Here is a 24,693-nt window from a genome sequence, read left to right on the forward strand (position 1 = left end):
GCAAATACATGCACGGATCGGAGACGTTCATTCTTCAGACTTTCTTCTCTATACATAGTCAGCAGTTTCTATAAGGACAGTTCTAGGCCTATTCAGAGAGCAAACAGAAGCAGACACACCTGAGAAGTCTTGACAATCCACATCACCTATTGCTTTCACAGATCTCAACTTGATCTAAACAGATCTAAACTCATCAGAACTAAGCTACCAGAAAAGTTTCATAAAATTGAGCCTGTTCCTCTGTGTTGAATTCACCCGGTACACTACCACGTAATCACACCAATGAAATCAGAGGGACCACAGCACATACATCTGAAAGTACTTAATATCCAGCAGCACTGTGCTGCAGAACAGATATTTAAAAGCTTATATTTCAGTTTTAGTTTTGCTTAGACTTGAAACCAATTAAACATATACTTTTGATTTTTTTAATCAATATATAGTATTAAGGATCTGTGGCATCTCTGAAACAGAACTCTCCCATGTGGCTTTAGGCATTTTGATACCAGAAAGTTATCCACTTCATCAGTAACTTATCAAACACTCATGTGCTTTTGATGTAGCTTAAGAGAACTGGGACAAGAGTGGTCCATACAAGAATGAAGAAAAGAATAGTGGCAGAACACTTACCAAGTCACAGAGAAAAAGCATGCTCCCCACCAATGCTAACCACTGAGAACAGCATCTTCACACTGTACTGCTTATTATCAATTTTTAAGAATAATAAAAAAAGAATAATTGATGCTGTTTGAAAATATGTGGAATTATCCAATATCTTAAAACAGTGTACCTAGAAAATCATTTCCAGTGGTGAATTCTCACACTTTTTACTGCAGCTACAGATTTTCTGAGGTTTAGTGAATTTTGACACAGAAAAAAAAAGGTCCCTTATCATATATGAGCGATTTTACTTATCTCTGTTGGCAAATCCTGCCCTAATACACGAGTCCTGTCCATTCTTAGATTTCTGACCTCAGATTATCATAAAATGGCAGAAAAAGATGAAAAAAGTTTTTCCCTCTCAGAAGAGAAAGAACAAGTTCTCTTCCCTCCCCCTTTTACACTACTAAAAAATAAAACGAAGCTGAATGCAGTCAGGGTGTTGAGCACTTTATGAGCTCTAAACTACAGTTTCTCAGTTCATTTTTTTACAGAATGAATACAGAGATGTGAACCAATTTCTCATGCCCAAAGAGTTCTGATATGCATGACCAACTAGGGCAGGGTGAAGGAAAAGATTGAAAAGATACATGTGAAAAAAGAAATGTCTGAACTACCTTCTAAAAACCTGAAAAGCACTTTTTCTTACTAATACATGGAAAGAGATACCTATATAAAAACTACATGGAGCAAAACACTATCATTCAAAGGCAAAATGTGGTACAGAAAGATCAGTAGAATTTATGTAATCACATAAGAATTATCTGCAAAGAATCTCAAGAAGTCATCTAGGCCACCTTTCTGTCCTAGGCAGAATCAATTTTATTTCTGTAATAGAAAAGACAAACTGAGAAAACTAAACACCACTATAATTTTAGTAATATGTCAGTGTATTAAATGAGGTGTAAATTTAACAGATGTACTTAGAGTAAAAGCTGTGCATAGCAGAAGTAGAGAGACTAAATTATCTGCAATTTGTCCCCTCTCTATTTCCTGTGATTCAAGGACATGGATTATTACATCTATATCCCAGCTGCTGGGCATTTGGACTATGTTACTTTGCTCTGCCATCATATTTTAATTGGGTCTTTAAGTGTGACTTAATTGGTCACACACACACTCACACACAAAATTGTAAAATTAGAAGGTCATGGGAAAAGAGAGAGAGCAGCATGCTACCCAGAGTTTTTCTGTAATTAACTATATATTTGAATTTTTTTTTTCTGGACCAGTTACCATTCCAGAAAGCCATTTAGCAAAAGAGGATTCCTTAGGCTGATCCATTATTTTATTAGAGTTTTTAACAATCCTGTCATGTTACATTTTCAGCATAAAACAGGCTGGAAGAATACAATGTGACTTGCGTAACCAAATCTCACAAGTGAAACATGCACTCTGAGGAACACAAAACCAAACTGCAATTCTAAATAAAATTGAATACTCAGAATAATGTTCTTAAAAGAACTCTGAAACACATTGTTTTCTTGCCATCTGGTTTATTGCACAATAAAAAATTATGAATATCTGTATTGGTATCTTTGTGACAATACTGAACCACAACTCCTGCTCTGACGAGGCCTAGCTCTTCCAAACAATTCAGAAAGACCTAATTTCTACTAAACCCAAATGCAACATTTTTTTTTTAACTCTGCAATTAACTTCTCATGTAATTGAAAGCTTCACAGCACTTAACATTTAACAAGTGCATTTTTGAAACAAATTCAGTTTTCTTTTACAATACCTCATAACAGTCCCGCATGGCAGGCTGAGATTTCCTTCTCTCTTCCTGCCACTTCAATAAGAAATCACAAGTTGGGCACAATAAGATTTTTTTCTGCAGCAGGTCCACTCAAACAATACCTGACACTGATTGAAAATATGAAACTTAATACAAAGAATAAGAGTCATGGCTGACTTCCAATCATGCAAAGGAGAGAAATTCTGTGTGTGCAGAAACAGGATAATAAGTCATTTGGTTTCAAAAGAAAGCCTCATCTTTTACTCCAGAAAAGGACAACTCAGTCTGTGACTGAAAGCAGAATGAAGAGCTCTGGTAGTTAGCAAAGCCAAGAAGTTTCAACTGCTCAGAAAACCTTCATATGATAAAGAGCTGCAGTCCAAAAGCCCCAAAAGCTGAACTTGAGCATACTTGCTAAGGTGCAGCACTGAATAAATACCTTAAAATCCTGATACAGAAACTGATTGTCTGTTTGGCTCACTTTCAGCAGGACCTTTATCTCACAAACACACGTGGGCTCTCTCAACCAGATGATGAAATCCAACACAGGCTGCATTTACCACCCCAGTGATGCATGAACTACATTAATTCCTAAGGTCACTTTCAGACTGTGTGAAATTGGGACCATGCAAATGAAAACACTGGCCTGTGGCCCTGCACTGTTTTCATATGGCAAAAGAGAGCTCAGTCCCAAACACAGGAAACTTTGCATCTGCAATACTGCTGGCAACATCCCTGAGCTGGTATAAGCCAACAGAGCTGCCAAACCCATGCTGGCTTACACAGACCCCACCACACGTGCTTCTGCTTCCAAAACTGGCTCATTGTATCTTCATTCATGGTCTAGGCATAACATCTGGCATGTAAAATCAAAATAATTGCACTGTGAGTTTTGTCTTATATATAGGCCAAAGAGGGACACACTTTTAAGACGTATGGCTCATTCTGCAGTACTTCTTTCTGGTTAGCACAAACCTCCACTCTGAAAAGCACAAAGGTTTTCTGAATACCACCTAGCAGCTTTGCAATTAACTGAATGGGGAATTTAGGAATTTAAGACAGGACTACAGACTATATTTTTTTATTCAGAAACTTAAATATTAGGGCACAGTAGGGACAATAATACAATAAGGCAGTATTGCAGCTAAAGGGACTTTTTTCCCTGGTAATTGTGGGGTGTAAGTGAAGAACACAATCATTTAGCTAGACCACATCTATTCAGTTACAACAGCAAGCATTTTAATCTTTGCAAGGGATTTCCATGTTGGTTTTTGTGATTAAAAATCAGTAACAAAAAAAAATATTTCCATATTAGGAAAAGAGAGTATATACTGAGTTTCGGGTATTTGAATTTTATTTGTTCTAATTTGAGAAGCATTGACTTGCTCTTTATGTCAGGAATGCACAAGTATCTGGCCCGGCTCTCAGGCGAGGTTCAGACATGAACTTAAAAATTAATAAAACAAAGAAAACCTATCCTCATTTAAAATTACAAGTACCTGCTAATGTCACTGTAGTTCTAAAAATCTTTTTTGCACTTTGAATTACCATAGCACAAAATACAAATCCTGTGAGTCTACAGCAAGTTCATGGGTCTTATACTGACATTTCCCTACTCAAGAGCATTTGTCTTCCAATTTCTAATAATTTTGAGCCAGACCTCAAGTAGGTTTGCCTTCAAAGTCATACAGAAAATGTACCATACACCCTTCCTGAATGTGAAGTGGATACTCAACAGATAATTAAATTTAATTTCTTTAAATGTCCACTTTACAGCCTTCAAGCTGCTCTCCTTCAAACACAGTCAAGCACTAACCTTGGCGTGTCCAGGAAATGCATTTCTTTCCCCCATTTTTGCATATTTTGTTAAATAAATCAGTTTAAGTATCCATATATGAGTGACCAAGCTCTTAAAATACTGCTTCATAGCATAACAGACATTGAAACAAATACCACTAACTGGTTAGTTTTCTTTGGCAGACAAAATATTGGAAGAAAAAACAACCTTCTAATCTATGACTTCCTTAAAACAATGCCAAAAATGTCCTAAGAATGCAGAATTCTATCAACTTCAGGGCAAGTGAGAGACTCCTGTCACTCAGAAGCAAGCTCATCTATTGATATGGTGAAACTGAATCCACCTCCAGATGCTTTTAGAAACAACAGGTGTCTTTTATGACCCATTTTAAACTGCACAAATCAAAAATATTTACAAAAAGTTTCTAAGTCTTGTGTTCATTTTTTTGCATAAGTGCCTAGACCACAACATGAATTCAAGAATTAAAGATTCAATGGTGACTGAAAAAAAGCAGAGAATGAAGTGCATGAGGAAGGTCAGTATGACAAGGCATCACACGTGTTTTCAGTGGATCTAAGTTGTACTAACCCACCTTTTCACTAAATAGTAACATATTCTTCTCAGTTTATCATACTTCCACTCTAACAAGAAGTTTAAATGTGTATTCAGTGAATCCTTAACCAGGGTGAACTTTAATATCAGACAACACAATCAGTTCAAGGACTGCTGAATTCAAACAGTATTAATGACATCTTTTATTACAAAATTAAATATGAATTTTTAGATCACAGAAGCTAACACACAACATAACAACTTGGCTAACATAACATAACTTACTTTTTTCTGAATATTCATAAATAATTAAAACTGTCATTTTATTTATAACAAGGTAATATTAGGTAGTAAAATCCAAACAGAACCATTAAATTTTTTATAAGGATTAGGGAGGGAGATGAAGCTTTTATCACGAGCAACAAATTCTCCAGCTTAGAGATATCCAAAACGCAGTGTAGCATTCAGCCAAGACCACACTCCCCACCTACAGCACAACACACAAAGAACAAGTTATCCAAGAGCCAAAACCTCCAAAGGAGCATGAAAAACCAGCACACATCACTGATTTGGTCATTTTGGGTAGCCAATATTGAAACAGAACAATGCTAAATAGCTGCAAGTATCAACAAGTTGAATGACATGGACTAGGAAGAAAAAAAAAGTTGTAGTGCAACAAAATCCTTAGAAAAAAATGTCAGAGCTACTATACCTTTTGTTTTAGAACAGTGTGGTAACAAGCTCAGACCACCACAGATCCTCCAGGCTGGCATACTAAAATAAAAGTATGCTATATCTTTGCCATACTTACCTTGTCCCCAGTAAGCCCCAAGTACTAATGCAGACCCACAAAGTCCACTCACACAGCCAGCCTGGAACCCTCAAAATTAAGTTAGTGGGAATGACAGCCTAAAGCTTTACAGAATCTAGTCATAAATGAGCAAAGCCTTCCATCTCTCTAACGTGACCTCTTTTCACATTTCAATTACACCAACAATACTTTTCTTCTCCATTCATAGCCTCTGTCTCCCCTGAAATTCATTTTCCCTATGCCATCTTCTCAGCTGTCTAGTAGCAGTAAGTGTATATTTTGTATTTTATTTATTTAATATTTTAATCATCCCAACTAACAATTCAATGTTTGAATATTACTTAGGAATAGGCCTGATATGAGACATAGCAAAGCAAGCCTTTGAATGCTAAGTTTAAAAGAACATTCCTATTCTTAAGCTTTTACCTGTTTTCTCAATATTCATATTTATAAATTTTAATTCTTTATTCAGACTTGTTTTCAACTCTGACAAGTAAAATAGAACTAAAGCAAAACTCACAAATAATTTAGCCACCTTGCCTTAGAAAAAATAAATTTGGCTTGCATATATACACTGAAAATAGAAGTACATTAGAAATACATTTTCATAATTTCAAAGTAGGTAACTTCTTTGAAACTGTATGCTGGAGATGGTGGAGCTTGTCACACTTAGTAGGACAACTATATCCATCCTGGAACACCATTAAAGTCAGTTTTATAATTGTGAACTTGGTAAACCTACAAGCAATTTTATCTTGCTTTTCCATGAAGGCAAGGATTGCATTAGGACACTGGTGAACTACATAACAATAACAATCAATGTTAATTTAGACAAGCTAGGTATCTAACAGTTTACAAATATGTCCTGGAATGTTTTTTGTTGGGTGAAAGACTATTTATATGTTTCCAAACACTACCATCTCATAAGGATTTCAGTCTAAATTAGGTCTGGCTATGAACCAGCAGAAGAAGGTCAGAATAACTATGATTAATTTCTTCTCATTTTATTCCATCAAACTGTTTCCACATGTTACTACAGGGAAAGTACTCTTTTATATGGATCAGACTACTTTCCAGGAAGGGCATTCACAGCCATCACAGTACAAAAAAAAAATACAGAAATAAACACAGTATCTCTGATGCATGAAACAGGTAGAAACCTGTATTTCTGTTCAGACATTTGCATTCAAACTAATTGTATCTACAGTAATCAGCATACTTCAGCCACACTCAATAATTACCATTAAGTTAGAAGAATTGTCTCTACTGAAAGATCTCTTATTTCAAATTTATCAAACAGAACCTTCAAAGCAGAACTCAAAAACTTAATTATAGGATTAAAATATTTCATATATTTAAGAGGATGTTCTTTTCAGATTTCTTCTATATCTAATAAAAGAAAGGCATATAACCATTTTTGAAAAATAAAGCAATTATAGAATTACTTCTAATGTACATGTAAGGTATAGCATTAAAATACCATATCTTAACTTTATCTTCTTATGTTTCTTTTTTTTTTGTTTTTAATTTTCTGTATTTTGTATCCAGCTCTTATCTAGGACTACTATAACCAAAAGTCTTAATCTATGAGAAGTTTTATGATTCCAGTGCAGAGGTGGAAGATTTAGGGTATTTCCTTCTTCAATCTACAAAAATCCTAGCAAAACAACTCTATTTCAGTGGACAAGATGGAGGCAGAAACAAAGTCATGACACAAACCATAAACCATCATGCCTATACAGAAGGGCAGTTGAAAACAACTATTCAGCTATGCGAGCAAAGTTTTCTAAACTTAGGTGTGAACACTTCTTCAAGCCCAAACTAGCCAAGCTTCCAAACTGAACTAATACAAGCCTGCACATAGTCCTCAGAGTTCATAACCTCATTCTTCACCCAGAAACCACCTACTTTCTGGATAGCAAGGCAAGGTAGCAGCTTGGTTACATGGTTTCAATTCAAACCTGTCACCCTCTGCCCCCGTAACTCATTCTGTAAATGCTGTGTCCAAAAGACTCCCCAAACCAGCTGCACACTTCTCTTGAAGGACCAGATACAGCATGGAGACAGTCAGGACTACAGGACAAGCAAGATGACTCAGTGAAGAGCAGTGCACCACAATAAAGGTAGAGATACTCTCATTAGCATGCAGAAACATAAATTTGAGTGCAGGGCATCACATACTTTCACCCACACTCACACCCAGACTCTCCCATGTAGCATAGACATAACTTACATGACTGTGCTGTGGTGGAGCCAGGATTCCTTCTACCTATTCCTTCTACTGACAAACAAGCACAATCTACAACATGGGCTGTGCATCCATCAGAAACTAAGTCTGAAGAAAAAGGATTACCTTCTTTCTGCAAGGGCATCTTCTGCCTGAATATTCTTTAACAAAGAGAATAAATCCTAAATTCCCTTATTCTGAATTTTTTGGGGGAAAAAAAAAAACAAAATTCATAATCCTTATGGCTACGGCATGTTTGATTCTCATTAGTGAGCACTTGAATTTCTTTTACAGAGGCAGTATCACCAGCCAATGCAATTTCAGCTATCTTGACACATTTCACTGGCAGATTTTAATTGCCCAAGGACAGAACTGGTTAAAATGTTAAACAGGCCTACTCTTACACAGATATTAAACCTAATCAACAGCTAGACAAAAAGAAGGTTAATTAGAACACATGTAAGGAGTTTTGAACACTAGGAAAAAAGGCTTGTATGCTAAACTTCACCTAATTTCCTTAAAAGTCTGTTTACCCAGCTGGCTGGAAGCAACAGTCAAACTCACTAAAATTGGGCACATGTTAATCTTAAACCAACACCAGGAAGGAAGAAGTTATAATTGTGTTTATTCCTAGCTGAAAGAGAGGGGATGTTTAATCAGAAATTTAATATACTCTTTGATCCAATGTTAATGAGCTGACACTATGTTGTACATTGAAATGACTTCAAAGACATAGGATGCCTTAAACAAATGTAATGTATATTTATGACACTGTTTAAGAAAAAGAAAACATTTCTTCTAATGAGGTCACCTTTATCAGAATATACTATCTGAGTAACTGGGGATAGCGCATGTACATCAAGACATGTCAGAGCCCCAATTAGCAAGAACAAACTAAGGAAGATAACAGCAACTGTTGCTCAAAAATTAAGATGGCACATGTTCTTTTTTAGTTTACATAATTTCTGTTCTTTTGTATTTCAAGCATTTACTTCTAGTGTCTGTAAATATTGTTTCAATCTTATCAACCACATGCTAAATTCTAAATGTTATTCTGTGGAACAAATAAGATTTCTCAGAGAAAATAGAAAATATTCCCCTCAAAAAGACAGAACAATAGGAATACATAAACTATATATATATATATATGTTTGCTTTTAAAGTAGAGGAAAGAAGCTGAAAGAAATGTATCACAGGTTGCAATTTTTCAACACACAGCACTGAAAACAAGCTCAAAAATGCACCATAAGAAGCAAAACCAAATACAAATGCACTAAGGGAAAGAGAAGAGTGCAAACAATGACACAACATTTATGTGAACATTTGATTTCATGTTAAAATTGTATTTTTTAAAAAAAGCAAAGTCATGAGAATGCCATTTATGTTGCTCTTGTATCATGAATTACTGACTTAAATTTTTAAAACAATAAAGCATAAAATTGCAAAAGTTCACAGGATTAGACCAATATATACATTTTAATGTGTCATACAAGTTATATACAATTTCTTCTAGTGCATTCTTTATCTGTGCATTCCTTGTGAGAATTCAAGAACGGTCAAGAAAGTTAGTGTTTTCCACAGATACCATAGCACAGTACATTACCTAAAATATATTTTGTCCTATTATCAGCCAGAAAAGTTCTTACCACCTTAGTCAACATATTAAACATCTTTTTTTTTTTTGGTCACAGTGCAAGAACTGGAAATGTTTATGGAACATGCTCTCATTTACCAAGGTTTTTTGGGTTTTTTTTCCTTCTAGATACATTTTAAAAAAATATTTTAAAGTTTGGCATAGAGTCTGTATAATGCTACTAAAGATCTATATTAAGTATATGATACATACCACATTTGGCATCCCTCACCTAAAGAGCAGCGCTTGCTGGTGCAGAGTTTCAAGACTTATTTACTATCTACTTATTCTTTTCAGTTGTCAGCAATAACTGTACATTATACACAATTACAGTGGATTCTATAACATGTATAATTTGGTCTCAGCAATTCAAATATTTCAAAGCAAATCATATGGCCAGTAACCCACCATCAGTTTTCAATATTTTTTGAAGCATTTTAAATCATCCTTACAGCTTTACATTCTGGAATTCATTCAACATAACTGACAGTAAGATGAGCTACCAGCACTTTTTTATTCTAACTTGTGCTATACTGCAAACCTAGGTGGCAAAATTTAAACAAAACATCTGCTCTAAGAAATTAATGAAACACAAAAACAAAATAAATTTTGCCACTAAAATTAACAAGACTGTTTATTTTACTTTGACTGCATAGTATTACATTGCATTAACAAGTAATGAAGCCAAATTTACAGTCAGCAAGACATCTTTCATACCCCCAAAAATTTTCCATTGCAAAAAGCTATCAGTGAGCATGCACTCTGCCATAACGGATTTTGCATATTCCAGTAAATCAATATAAGGATGAGTTAGTACTTGAATTCAGTGGAGCAGAAATCTTGATGCAACTGCCACAGGAACTGAAATTGTTTTTAGGGGGTTTATACTTAAAGAAGAATATTTTACCTGCAGACAACATGCAGCAACAGATCATTACAAAATCAATATCATGATGTGAAGGCTACTGATCCACTGCATACCATTTAACACATGATTTGCATCATTTTATGAAGAAGAAAAAAAATCACAACGTTTTGTAGGAAGACTCTTGCACAATTTAATCAACCAAATGCAAAACTGCAATGTTTAATTAATAACTCCTTTCCCACGCATACAGTCCTGAACAACCAAACCCCACAGGCACTACAGTTTGTGGTCACACAGTGCCCTAAGCAACTCTGCACTTGCTTATCAAATGTCTTTGCCTCGTGAGCTTGCTCAGCTGCTCCTCTCAGAACTGCCTATGCCTCTCCTTACAGGAAACCTTGGTCTCAAGTTTCTTTCCCTTACAGTCCATTGAATTCAAAATTTCAAGTCACCTCTTTATACAGGCTTCATCTAACACTTTCTGTTATCAAGGGCCTTGTAAAATGGATCGTTTCACCTTACCACGTCAGTTTCGCTCAAATAGTGACTTTAATACCTGTATGTGTGGATTTGATACCTCACAAATTCTCTCCTACACACTCCAGGGCTCCTCAAAGCTTTTTTAGTTCTTTCTGTACTACAGGCCACTTACTTCTTGGAAATAGGAGGATAAGCACAGAACCAGTCCAGCAAACAATTACAGGCCAAGTTGGCTTTCAGAAGCCTCACCTAACCTGCAGGGCTGGTGTTGTCCATGCCACAACCACCCAGATTACAAACTCAGTCAAAATACAGCTGGGAACATTTCTGCTTGAAAACTATCTTCCTTTTCAATGCAACATTTGGTGAAAAGGAGCAAAATTTACATGACTAATGCTTAGTCAGAGAGGTATGGCCAAGAACCTCTTCCAGATCTTGCCATGTAGAAGTTGCTAGAATGATCCAAGCCTTTATTCAGCTTCTCACACATGCTGGACAAGATTTCCCTTATTTTAAGGAACTACTCTCTAAACCTTTTATCTGCTACAGGAAGAAGAAATCTGAGTGCTCAATAGACTTACCGTTGCTAAAGGCTCCTTCATTTCCCAAACGTAATATTGTTTTCTCAGATAAGGCATTGAGATTTTAACTAGCCTCAAGTAAACAGGCGTACCATATATGTAGTTTCTCTAAATTTAAAGGGGAATATTTTATAGACATTACATAAAAATGACCCCAACAACCATTTAAGTACAGGGAATTATGTTCAGAATTTATTTTCAGAATAAACTAACCCTATTGATTAAAAAAAAAAAAAAAGGAAGGCAAAAAATAATGTATGTAGACTTCTAGAAACTAAAAAGTGGTAGATTAAGCCACCTTTTAAAAATACCAGTTGTATTAGTACTAGGCTGGTTCTGTTAGTACAACACACAAATGCTGCCAAGAAAACAGGGAGATTAAGTTTCTGTCTATGATTTATGTATTTCAGTTGGGTGAGTAGCATCCTTCATAATAAAGGTGGTGAAACATCTAAAGTACTCAAATTGAGACTGGGAAATGACAGAGCTGTTTTTCCACTTACCATGCCCTCCCACCATCAAACATTACATCTCGTTAGGACTTAGACTACAAGTATTTACTAACAATGCATTAGTTCTCCATTCAACACAGAAAACAATTGACAACTTGGCTAAGAAGATTTTAATTTCTATGGGACCAAAAAATGCCATAAGCTATGGAAACATCACTATGCTTTTGATAGTTATCCATTAAAAAGGAAAAATGCATTGTATAACTGTTTTTTGTACAACAGCAAAACCACACTTTATTTCTTCTCACATTCAGGGTTTCTGAGGTGCCCCGATCTTTACAATAATGTAGAATCATAAAATAGTTTGGGTTGTATGGAACCTTTAAGGGTCACGTTGTCCAACCCTGATGCAATGAACACGGATGCCTTAAACTCTGAGTAAAATCAGGTTGCTCAGCCTCGTTCAATCAGACCTTGACTGTTTGAAGGGATGGGGCATCTATCATCTCCTTGGGAAAACTCTTCCTGTGCTTCACCACCCCCACTGTAAAAAAAAATATTTATCTCTATCTAGTCTGAATCTACTCTTTTTTAGTTTAAAATCATTGCCACTAGTCCTATTTCAACAGACCCTGCTAGAAAGTTTGTTCCTATCTTTCACGTAAGACCCCTTCAATTACTGAGAGGCCTCAAGAAGGTCCCTCTGGAGCTCTCTTGTCCAGGCTAATCAACCCTAACTCTCTCAGTCTTTCATCACAGATGTTTAATACAACTGATCATTTCTGTGGCCCTCCGCTGGACCTGCTCCAATAGGTCCACATCTTTCTTTCATCCTTTCTGGGCTTAAGCCCCCAGTGCCAGATGCAGTACTCCAGGTGGGTTCTCACAAAAGTGGAGTAGAGGGGCACAAACACCTCTCTGGACTGCTGGCCACAGCTCTCCTGGCCCAGAACACAGCTGGCTTTCTGGCAGTAAGTACATACGGTCAGCTCATGACCAGCTTTTCATACACAAGTACCCCAAGTCCTTTTCTGAAGTATCCTCTCATCCCCTAGCCTTAACTGATACAGGAGCTTGCACTTGGCCATGTTGAACCTGTGTTCACACAGGACCACAGCTTGAGCTCGTCCAGGTCCCTGTGCATGGCACTCACCCCCCATATCAACCACACCACTCACCTTGGTGCCATCTATATATTTGCTCAGGGTGCACCTGATCCCTATGTGTCTGCATTAGTGAGGAATTAAAGAGTATTGGTCCCAGTATGAACTCCTGAGGGACACCACTTGTCACTAATCTCCAGCTGGGTATTGAAGTTTTAACCATTACCCTCTCAATGCAGCCATCCCAACCAATTCCTACCCCACTGACCAGTTCACCCATCACATCCTTCTTTCTCCAGTTTAGAGAGAAGGAGATTGTGGATGACTGTGTCGAAGACCTTAGAGAAGACCAGAAAGGCAACATTAATAGCTCTTCCTTGGGCCACTCATGAAGCGACTCCATCATAGAAGGCCACTAGGTTGGTTGAGCAGGACTTGCCCTTGGTAAAGCTGTAATAGTGCTCTCTAATCCCCTCCCTATCCTCTATGTGACTTAATAGGCTAAGAGCATGTAGGCCTTAAAATGTTATTTTGTTCTCAAACTGATGAATAACACCCTTACAATTCATTAATAATTATTTTTACATTTACATTAATCACTCTCCTAAAGTACAAAACTTATTCCATTCATGTTAAGATGATAATAGTAATATGCCATCAGTTCTCAATTCTGTTTTTGCACAGGGTCTGACAGGACAGGGACAGCCCAACAAAGCACCAAGCATACAATGAAAGCAAAACTTCTGAGAATACAGGTAGAGGATAACTTCAGATGACCCAGTGTATAAATATGAATCAAAAACAGTCTTGTCACTGATGCAGCCTTTGCAGCTGGCTAAAATCAGTCTTCAAATATAACTAAGAGGACAAAGACCATGTGTAAAATATTCTATATATGGCAAAACCATAGGAGATAAGAAAAAGTTAATTGTTCCAAGAGAAAAAATGCAAAGAAAGGTCAGATGGGCCAGAACCACTCCAGCATTCTGTCCTCATTCAAGTACACCACACCAGATCATCTTATTTATCCACTCAAGTCTCCCTTTACTGCCAGTGAAGAAAAAGAGGTGGTTTGTGGTTTGCCACCCACCAAGTTTTGCTAATGTAACTCAGCAAGCATAGATAGCAAAATAAGTGGGTGAAAGAACAGGATCCACAGGGGTCCATGCCTTCTGCTCCAGCCTTCCACTACAGTACAAACAATAATGGCAGCACGAGAGGAACAGACTGAGCACAACACATAGTGTTTTCCGTCTGGGGTTATTATTTTGACCGACTGCCTCTGTGACTAGGAGTCCAAGAGACTATGCAGCACTGTACAGCTGCATTGGCATGTAAGCTTTGTTCAGGTCATTGCTAAAGCTCAGAATAAAGTAATGATGTTAGACAGTTTCCAGAAACCGACTTTTAAGAATGCCATTTTGACTTAGTCCTTTCAACATAACATACTGTACTTTCAAATCTAGTTTATGTTAACTAGAGAAAAAAAAGTCTTTGGATGTGTCTTCTTTTTGTAAACTTTCAATAGCAGAACTGACAAGTTCCCTCCCACCTTCCTGATTTCTTTTTCATTTTTCATTTTAGTTATGTTGTTTAAAATGCAATGTTGGCAATGATATATTGCTAGAGGCTTTGGACTGATGCCTCTTGAAGCTTCCACATTTCCCAATTTTTACTAGCTGTAAAGAATTTGTTTCTAGAAACATATAATTTTAATTGCAAAATTACCCCAAAAACATAAATGGAATTTAATTGGTTACAAAGTAATATTTTGACATAATCAAGGAGTTGTTTGGGGGGTTTAAGGCATAATTTATTAGTTCTGGTAAAGGTACACATTTTTATTCCCACAGGCAAATAACAAACTGATTAGTAAGTGTAATAAAGCAGTTTATTTGTCTGACAATTGGCAGCTAGAAGTGAAATAACTTATTTGATCAATTGCCATTTTAAAGAACATTAAAGCATCTCATAATTATGTTATCTATATGGTATGCAGACATATAACAATACAGCATTACCCCTACTATCACAAGTCATTTAATATAATGTTTCTGCTAGGTTTTGTACCTTTCTACAAAAAGAGGAAGTAAATACTTTTTGTACTGAAAGATTGAAGAACTGACATCCTTTTAGATATGCAAATAATTTGACCATAGGAAGAACTCAACATCATAGCTGCTCTCGATCAATTTTTTTCTGATATTCAAAATCATGCATACCAGTTTTGAGAAAGTCATAACTTTCTATTTAGTTCTTCAGAATTCTGTAGTTCTCTGGAAACACCCACCTGTCTCTTGGTAGTTTTCCAATTTATTACATAAAATAAAATTCTTCTCATGTTCCTTAATTCAATTACTTTGTCAGGTAATATCAATAGCACCAAGCTCTTCAAGACTTTGAGCACACATCTCTCTGATGGCCCAGACTTGCTGAAGTCAGTGCATCTCAGCCAATGAAGAAAGCCACCACAGAGCAAATGATCACTACACACATTTCAGAGAAATGTTATGCAATGGAATAGACTATTATACATGTATACAATCAACTTTTTGAGATCAAATGACACTTCAGTGACCCAGGTTAGGAAATATTTACCGGTCAGAAGTTCAGGTGAACTAAAATACACTGACTTGAGAAGGTCCATGGAGATTGCCTTGGTTCCCCCTAATTTTTTACTTTAAATACCTTACACCCAATTAAAAAGAAAATCAGGAGAAAATATTATACTAAAATCACAAAACTTTCAAGAAAAAGTGAACAAGTTAAATTCAAATGAGATATGATATACCTTAACGTGCAAAGACAACACAAGCACATTCAGAAAAGTTATTCCCATTTCAACCCCAAACCAGTACAATTAACTCTATTTTTCTACCACTCTCAAAGAAGCACATTTGGAACTGATTTACAAAGAGGATTTATTTTAAAGTCTTTGGCAGAGAATCAATTCTGAAGTGTTATTTTGTGTTATATAAGAAATAATTTTAACAAGTTTTTGGCCTAACAGAATTTAAGTTTCAATACCTGGAAACCTATGTTCTAGATCACTGAAAACTATTGTGCAGAGTTTCTATTTTATTGCCATTTCCTATTACGCCTATCTACAAAACTACAGGCCTACTAAGAAGAGGTACAAAATATTAAGATTTGCAACATAATGTTCTGAGAAACTTGACATAATTTGACTTTCATAATAAATATTTTAACAAGCTATATATTCCCCTTATACACTATGAAGATGTAGGAGCACTGTGGAAACGCCACGGTTCATTTTTCAGACTCATTGTTCCACTGTCAAAGTTGTGAACCACCTGTAAATTATCTTCTACCACATTTTCTGGAAAAGAAAAACAGTGGTACATTTTCCTAGTTTTCTAGTACCCAAACAATCTGCTATCACTAATGATAGCAAACAAACCATGTTCTTGAAGCAGGGAAGTAGTATGAATATTATTCATGGAGAATTCAAGAACAAATTAAAGATAACACATTTTGCAAACAAGACTGTGGCTAAGTCATGATTTCGTGTATCTCTGACTTAGGCAGTTCATCTACCAGTTCCTCTTATTGCCAGTGCATTCCTCTTCTATCCTTCTACTTGCATAACACAACTTCTACCAACTCTTCCCCTTCATACACTACTTATTTTCTCAGAAATCTTTTTGGTTTCTGTGATCAGCCATCAGATGCAGTGTTAAAAGAGGAGACTATCCAACCTACAGCTGGAGGCTTCCCCCTACCCTGTTTCCCAGCAGTTTGCAATGCTTGCAGTTTCTAGAACAATTTAGTATTAATACAGATACAGCTCCTTTGCTGCTTATTCAGGATTTGCATATAAGTTTGAGACGAAAGCACAAAGTCTGCAAGTCAACCAATGCAGTGCACACACTCTTTGGCTATTATTAGTAATCACTAACAGAACTGCTCTAGCATTGAGTGATAATTCTGCATGGAAAAAAAAGGTAAACTATCATTACATAACCCACCTTTCAACTAACAAATTGCTGATTGCTTCAATCTCTCACTGACAGTCTCTATGGAAACAATTATTCTCTTAGAAAATAATACCTGCAGCATTTAAAAATGTCAACCTCCCCACCTGACATCTCTGCATAATAGGGAATCTGGATCTGTTCTACTTAAAAAAAACCTCATCACACATTAATAAAATTGTTAGAAAATTCCAATTTATCAATCACTATTTTAAGCTGTACAGTATAAAGAGTTACATTGCTGTATAGTACATACCCCATGTTCTTTAGCAGCCATAACCACTTTTGAAACAATATCTTCTTCAACAAAAGGCCTCACAGCGTCATGGATAATCACTACTTCTGGCTTCTGGAGCAAATGGCAGGAAAATTCATCCTCTGCAAATACTTTCAGTCCATTGAATATCGACCGGTGACGAGTTATTCCACCTTTTACTACTGTAACTCTTTTGTGGCCATATTTTTCAATTATAGTCTTCATTGTTTCGATATTTTCAGGAGAGACCACCACAATAATGTCAGATATCCAATTTATCCTAGAAAAATCAGTACAAAACCAAAGAAAGTAGACATGAATGACTAAATAAAAGTGGAGATATAAGAAAAAGAGAAATTCATAACAAAAATTCAAGATGGCTAAATAAAGCACCTCTCAATAAACCCAAGTCTGTGTTTTTGTACTCTACTCCTTAAGGGAGAGCTATAACAGAATATTTAGACCAATAACACTGGAGTTCTTGGAAGGGACTTGCTTCCAACAACCACTTTGCAGAGGGGCACATTCTGATAACTCTTCAAAAGCCTTGAAAACATTTCTTATTCCAGCATTATTCCTAACTTCAAACAGAACTTCTAAATCAAACAGTGACAGTTTTTAATAAATTGTTAAATCCTGTGGCCTGGAATACTCCATGTTCCAGTGAAGCACACAGTGTACAAGAGAATAAGACAATCAAGAAAAAGTCTGAAACAAAGATCACTATCAAGACAGGCATGAACAGTAATTGACAGAATGGTAATGAATGAGAACTGTAACACTTTAATATTGACAGGAAACATTATACCTGTAATTAAAAAAAAATATACACATTTACAAACACAAAGGTTTCTGCCGTAGGAAGCTAGAAAAATGTAAAAACATAGCCGTCCTAGTAAAGAATACCATATCAAAAATACACTTTTAGAGATCTCCAAGATTTTACTGTTGGTATCAGTCTAGCTCTAGAACTGATGGGTTTTGGGGGTGGAAGTGAATGACCCACAGACCACAAGAATTAAAACCAATCACAACCGAAGCTAGGCTGAAATCATACTTCTGTCAAAGTATCTAAGAATACAAATTCTAGTCATATGTGGCATACTGTACTTCAAAACAGAAACACCATAATTCAAATCCATTGTAGTGTCCTATTTTCTACATGCCTATGTAGAGAACATTAAAAAAATAATTGTGTTCCCTTTCTGTGTCTCCACAGATGTCAGAAGAGTGTTTTAGCATGCCAGACAAGGAACTCATCAGATGAGCAATGATTAAAAAAAACCAAACTACTATGTTAAAATTACCCATGTGTAGCTTATACATCCAACTAGGGAGAGAGACAAGTATGATACACTGTCTCAACTAAAACTAGTAAAGCTGCTGAAACTAATATCTCAGAAGAAGAAGAAGAAAGCGGAAGAACAGAAGAAGAGCAAAGGTACTAAGAACTAAATATTTCCAGTTTGAAAATAGTAGTACAAAATTTACAGTTCAGAAATACACAGGCTCAAAATACTGATTTTCTGCAATGACACACTAGAAGGCATTGCCTGGAAACTATTCTTACTTCAAAAGCAAATTAAGCTGTGTTACAAACTAGAACTACGTTAAATAGCAGAGCATCTTCCACTTTATGTATTGGGGTTATGGGGGGGTTGTAATTAATAATAATCTATGGAAAACTATTTCAAAGAATTGGAAAACAACTATTTAAAATAAAATAAAGTGCTATTAGCATTCTTCAAAAGAAAAATACTTGTCCTTATGCTCATTTTCCTATTAGCAAAGGAGGAAAACACAGCCAAACCAACATATCCTCAGCATTCTTTTAGTATTGAAGTTGCTCAAATGTAAAATCTGAAGTCATGTGGTTTCAAGTTTCATTTCAACTTGTCACTCACTAAATGCTGAGAGTCAGTCATTTAAGAAAGCAAAATTCAGGAAGAGCTATTTCACACTAAATGAGAACAAGAGCTCTGCATTTCAATTTGCAGAAAGACTGTAGCCTTACATAGTACCCAGAAACTGGACAGTCTGCACAGTCACTGTGACTGTGTAAGAAGAGCACTGACATTGCCATTTCTGGAGTCAAATGAAACAGATTATGCGGCAACTGGGTAGTATGCAGCATCTTCTGAGAAGCAGGGAAGAGAACACAAGTACTGGCCAGCCTGTGATAAATCTCTGCACAGAGAGGGTGGAATAGCTCAAGGCCTCCAGTGGTACAATCACTGAGGCCAGATTACAACCAGAAAGTGACAGGATGCGGTCACAGCTCCACCCTGTGTCTGCATAAACACATTTGTAAACTTGAGTGTGTCCTCCTTAAACTCATTCCGGACCCACATTCTATAATTAGAGCTGGGATTTAGGGATGTAACATATTCATGTAAGAGCATAAAGGTATTGTCTAGATTACATACAGAACAGCTTGGGTTTTGTCCCACTAAAACTCATGAAAAGTACTAATCCAGTAAAGTGTGCTACAAATTTTAATGAATGAAAGCTGTGCACCACGAAAATTCGCTATCTCTTCTGCAGATCTGGTTATGGAAATGTTGCAAAGTGTTTTAAAGAACTAGATGGATATCAGTATACACCCAATCTGGTAGTAAATAAATCTTTTTTCCCCTCCTTCAACTTCCTTTCCTTCAGAAAGGATTTCCCATATCCTTTCCTTCAGAAAGATTTCATACAAAAATAGTAATCTGCTCAGGACATGCTCAAATCCAGTTTTGAAACACCATTTCAAACACCATTTCAATTTTATAACTGTAATATTGGATCAACCTTCCGAAAGAATCAGCACAATGCATGAAAAAGATCACAATGCTGTACCCCAATGTGCTTTAACAGCACAAAACTGTAGTGCTTCCATACAACACAGGCCAAGGTTCTAAAGTGGAAAATCAAGTCTGACTCTACGAAATAAAAAGACAAACCCAGTTACAATCACTTTACAACTGCCTTGGGAGGAGCCCAATACTAGCAGAAAGCAAACAATGAGGCAGAAAAGGACTATATGTTTGTTTCCTGCAGCTATCCTTCTCGTCATCACCTACATATAGACTTACTGCCTAGTAAAAATAGTATCGTTCCAGTAAATTTCAGAAGTACAAACATTTCTACTAGCTGAGCAAGAACTGAAAGTAGGGGAGCTCATTACCTCAGCAACAGATTAAGCTATTTCTTCAAAACACAGGCTGCAGAGGAAATGAAACAAACCCACTTTGAAACTGTATCACCTAAATGGCATGCTGAGGTACAAATGTGACCCAGATTTAACCCTCTACCAGTTCACTCACACAGAAACCAGTGCTGAAATATGATATAAGGCTTAATCAATCTCTTGCAACTCTCACTCTGCCACTAAAAAAACCTATTCAATATAACCTACTGAGACCAGCAAAACAAGGCCAGAACCAGGCAGTCGCTGCTGAGATGGCTTTAGCAGTGTTAGACAGGATCTTTCACTGTCACAAAAACTTTCAGAGGTGTAAGATAAATCATTATATTACTTTTGCTAACATTATGAAAAACCAAATGAGAATAAGAGGCAACAAGGACAAAATCCCAGTTGCAGAATGCAAGCATAACTTCTTTTTGCTCCATAAAAGCATTGTTATTAATTTATTGATATATGAAAAAATATATTAATACAAATTATCTCTTACAGTACAAAACTGGAAAAAGGAAGCTTTTATGGTATATTAAGAAAGTTTGGAGGATCTCATGTACAGAAACCATTCAATGTTTTCCAGAAATAAAATGCTCCTTATGAGTCAGACATGATAAAAAAGATACCACCAGAAAATTTGCTGTAACTATTTTTTAATAAACTATTAAAGCAAAAAAAAAAAAAAAAAAATTAAAAAACCTAATGACAACTGGACAAAAAGAAGTATCAGAGATGATCCATTTAACAAAACTGTAACTTTGTGACTTATACAGCCAGTGAATATGCATCAGTCAATGGAGAAAAATATTTGGCAAATAACTGTGCAAGACACTTCCAAAGAGGTGCTCCTTTGGGAGCTTCCCCAGGGAATTTTAAGAGACCTCCCCCTGTTTAGAGATACAACAAAGAAAACAAAGCTGTCTGAAACCATTATGGAAAATTTTAATTCTGCCAGTGAAGATATAAACTCTGCTTTCCTCTTTTATAACTACTCATGATACTTGCAACAACTGGTGAAATATGAGCACAGCAAGAATAGCAGCAGCATATTTATTTCACAACAATTTTTAAATCAATCTTTACCTTAGTTTGTTCTCCTTTCTACAGATTTAGTAAAATATGCATGCACATGTGCATACAGAACTAAGATTCTTCCCTGTTTCAGAAAAAGAATAGAAAAGGTTCTATTCTAACAAATATGCATACACAGAAAAAAAACCAAAACAAACGAATGACAGAAAAACTCTGCTAGTTGTTACAGAAGCAAAAACAAGGAATGCCATTCTAAGTCAGTTGAACTTGTTGCAAAAGCCTTGCATAGTTCAACAAAAGCAGGAACAAATCCAATGGGAAAAAGAGACATTTAAGTTTTCTAACACACTTTAATTTTAGCCTGAAGGTAGGGCCTGACCTTCCTATCAGTGCCACTGCATTGGCAATTAAAACCAACGATTTCTCCTTACCCTAGTTTTCTTCATCTCTTCTTCCTCAGGGTATCATCTGTGATTATTACTGGCAGGCCAGTGTTCTACATGCTATTATCCTATACAACAGGATGCAATGCTTATTCATTCAAGTCTGTTCTTGTCTCATCTGCTGGTTTTTCCACACTGATATTTAAGAGTCTCACTACGTTCAGCTGAACAGCATAAAAATCTTTTGCTACTGATCTTTGAAAAGCACATGCAAAGCAGCTGCACATCCTTGAATTGCTCATGTATTTGTCTGTACACTGCTACCTCTTTTCTAGAGTTAGAAAAGTTCCAAAATAGCCACACACAGTCAAGATGTCCAGTTCAACAGAAGTTATTACAGGCTAATGATTCAATGACCCATCAGCTAAACAATATGAGAGGATAGTATCAAGCTACACACAAAATCTGCCATTTATGGGTAGATTGCATGATAAAGTGCAGTTCCTCAATATTACATGCTTGTGCCTGCATACACGCAAAGTAAGAACAAGGTACATACTTCGCAGTTTCAGAGCCAGAAGTAAAAGTGTTGAGATGAAAATGAAAGCCATCCCAAGCTTTGGAGTCTGTTCCCAGCTCCTCATACACATCTATACCAATCAACACTCCAATTCAGCAGAGGCAGCAGGAAGTTCTGCTTGACAGAGCACTGGCAGGGGCTACTGCACTCCAAAGCGAATGCACCATGTTGTTACTCTCACAATCAACTTGGTTGAACTGTACAACTCAAAATCAACCTAATTTTCTGTAGCTTTAGGACAAATATAATACTGTTGCTCAAAGTATGGCTATTTTTTCAGTGCTTACTGGCAGTAAAAATATTTATTTTAATTTTTTTTTTTAGATGCATAACATTTCCTTCCCAAACCTCACTCTGTTCTCTTTTCCAGGTCTCCAATACACTGAGTGAGAATATAATTATTCTCTGTAGATTCCCATGACATTTTGGCAGAAATTACAGCTGTGGCAAGCTTTGGATTGGATGCTTTGCTTACTGATGTGCTTAGCTTTGCAACTGGCTGCTTTAATGAAATGGCTGAATTAATGAAAATTAAATAAAGAAAACAAGCAGTATTTCTTTCATAAAGTAACAAGCGACCTGAGGGAAGCCTCTCTGGGTGGGAATGGAAAAAGAGTCAGTTTTGAAGTTGTACAGATTTCCATGTGTTAAGAACTTCAGGAGATTCTGGCAATTTTATTTCTTTCACCAATCTCCACTCCTCCCCATTTATTCTCTCTAAAAATCTAAAGGTTACTGAAACACATCGAGAATTCCCTTGACACTCTGTTCCTACCTGGGGTGTTTCAAGTGACACTAGATGCAAAACCTACATTATGTTAACATTTGACAGTAATATATTAACTGTCAATCACATGCCTAGAACTCAACAGCCTTATGGAAAGGAAAAGCCTGGCTGCTAAGAAATCCCATTACTTTAATCCTTTGCTCCAACATAGAATCATAGAATGTTAAGGGTTGGAAGGCACCCTAAAGATCATTTAGCCCCAACCTCCTGGCACGGGCAGGGACACTTCCCACAAGACCAGATTGCTCAAGGCCTTGTCCAACCTGGCCTTGAATGCTACCTGGGCCCCTGGGCTAGAGCATCCACAACCTCCCTGGGAAACCTGTTCCAGTTCCTCACCACCTAACAGTAAAGAATTTCTTCCTAATACCTAACCTCAATGTCCCAACTTCAATTTGTACCCATTTCTCGTTGTGGTATCACTACAACATAAACGTGGGAAAGTTACATGTGCACATTTATACTACATAAGCCGTTAGCTTCTAGTCCAGCAACTATAACTTAAAACATTTTTCTTTCAAATTTCCTGCTGATGCAAGGTGTTTTACCATGGGCAAGAGTGGAGCATAACGCAATGCTGTACATCAGTGAGTTCACTCATCCTATTATGAGGAGTGGATCACTTTTCAAAGCCCTTGGACATTATAAAGACCATCTGCAATGGCAATGGCAGAACAGCTCTCTTTTCAGGGCTGATGGGTAGTCCTGTGACCGTCTCCAACAGCTGCGGTGGGCTCATAGCTCACCAAAGCAGCCACTGCAGCTACACAAACCCTCGAGCTTCGAGGCTGAGGGGCCTCGAACAGATGCTCTCCAGTAGCCAAGGAATACGGCACAGCCTCGAAGCATGGACAGTGCTGGGGAAGGAGGGCGGAGAGCCAGCCGAGATGGGGGTACTAGAGCCAGGCTGGGCTGGGGGAAGTGCCCAACTCCCGCCCGGAACTTCTTCCCAGGTGAGGGGGCCCATGAGACACACCTCATTCCCTTCCCGGTTTGACCAGGCGGGGAGGGACGAGAGACACCGCAACGCAAACTAGACCCGCCCTAGTGCCCAGGGCCTGAGGCGAGGGCAGCGGGGACTGCCAGCGGCTCTCCAGAGCTCGGGAAAGGCCGGCAGGAGACCGCGGGGCGCGGTCGGGAGCCGAGCGGCGCCAGGCTCGTTACCTCTCCATGGCCCGCACCGCGTAGCTGACGAGAGGCCTCCCCTGCACGGCGCAGAACTGCTTGGGGGTGGCACCGCCCAGGCGCTCCCCGCTCCCGCCCGCCGGCAGCACGGCCGACACCGACACTCCGCCGGGCGCGACGCCGCTGCTGCGGGGCTCCATCTGCGCCGGGCCCGGCGGCGGCTCCGCTCCGCGCCCCCCGCGGCAGGAACAGCGCAACCGCCCGCCCGCCTGTTTTATTCGCCCACGACGTCCGCGATCCAAAGAATCCAGCGCCCGCCCGCTCGCCTGCCCCCGGCGCGCACTGGGCCCTACCGCTCTCCCCCCCCCGCGCTACGTGAGCCTCCGCAAAAGCCCCCCCGGGTCCCGGCGGCCCCGCGGGAATGGCCGGACCGCGGCAGGGAGCGCCCGGG

At 37.7% G+C, this 24,693-nt stretch overlaps 1 protein-coding gene across 3 annotated transcripts in view; it reads right to left on the reverse strand.

Moving 5' to 3' along the window:
• The window catches only part of CRPPA (CDP-L-ribitol pyrophosphorylase A), a 108,057-nt gene extending 83,364 nt beyond the window's left edge, over positions 1 to 24,693 (reverse strand). The window contains exons 1-2 of one of the 3 annotated variants that reach the window (XM_058833145.1): positions 24,282 to 24,693; positions 17,155 to 17,434 (exon numbers count right to left, since the gene is read on the reverse strand). In XM_058833145.1, coding sequence (XP_058689128.1) covers positions 17,155 to 17,434; positions 24,282 to 24,442 — 441 coding nt within the window. In that variant the 5' untranslated portion in view covers positions 24,443 to 24,693. The remainder of the gene's footprint in view (positions 1 to 17,154; positions 17,435 to 24,281) is intronic. The other 2 variants (XM_058833144.1, XM_058833143.1) reach the window with 2 other exon arrangements.

This window comes from Poecile atricapillus, chromosome 2 (genome assembly GCF_030490865.1).
Source record: "Poecile atricapillus isolate bPoeAtr1 chromosome 2, bPoeAtr1.hap1, whole genome shotgun sequence".
Taxonomy (NCBI): Eukaryota; Metazoa; Chordata; class Aves; order Passeriformes; family Paridae; genus Poecile; species Poecile atricapillus.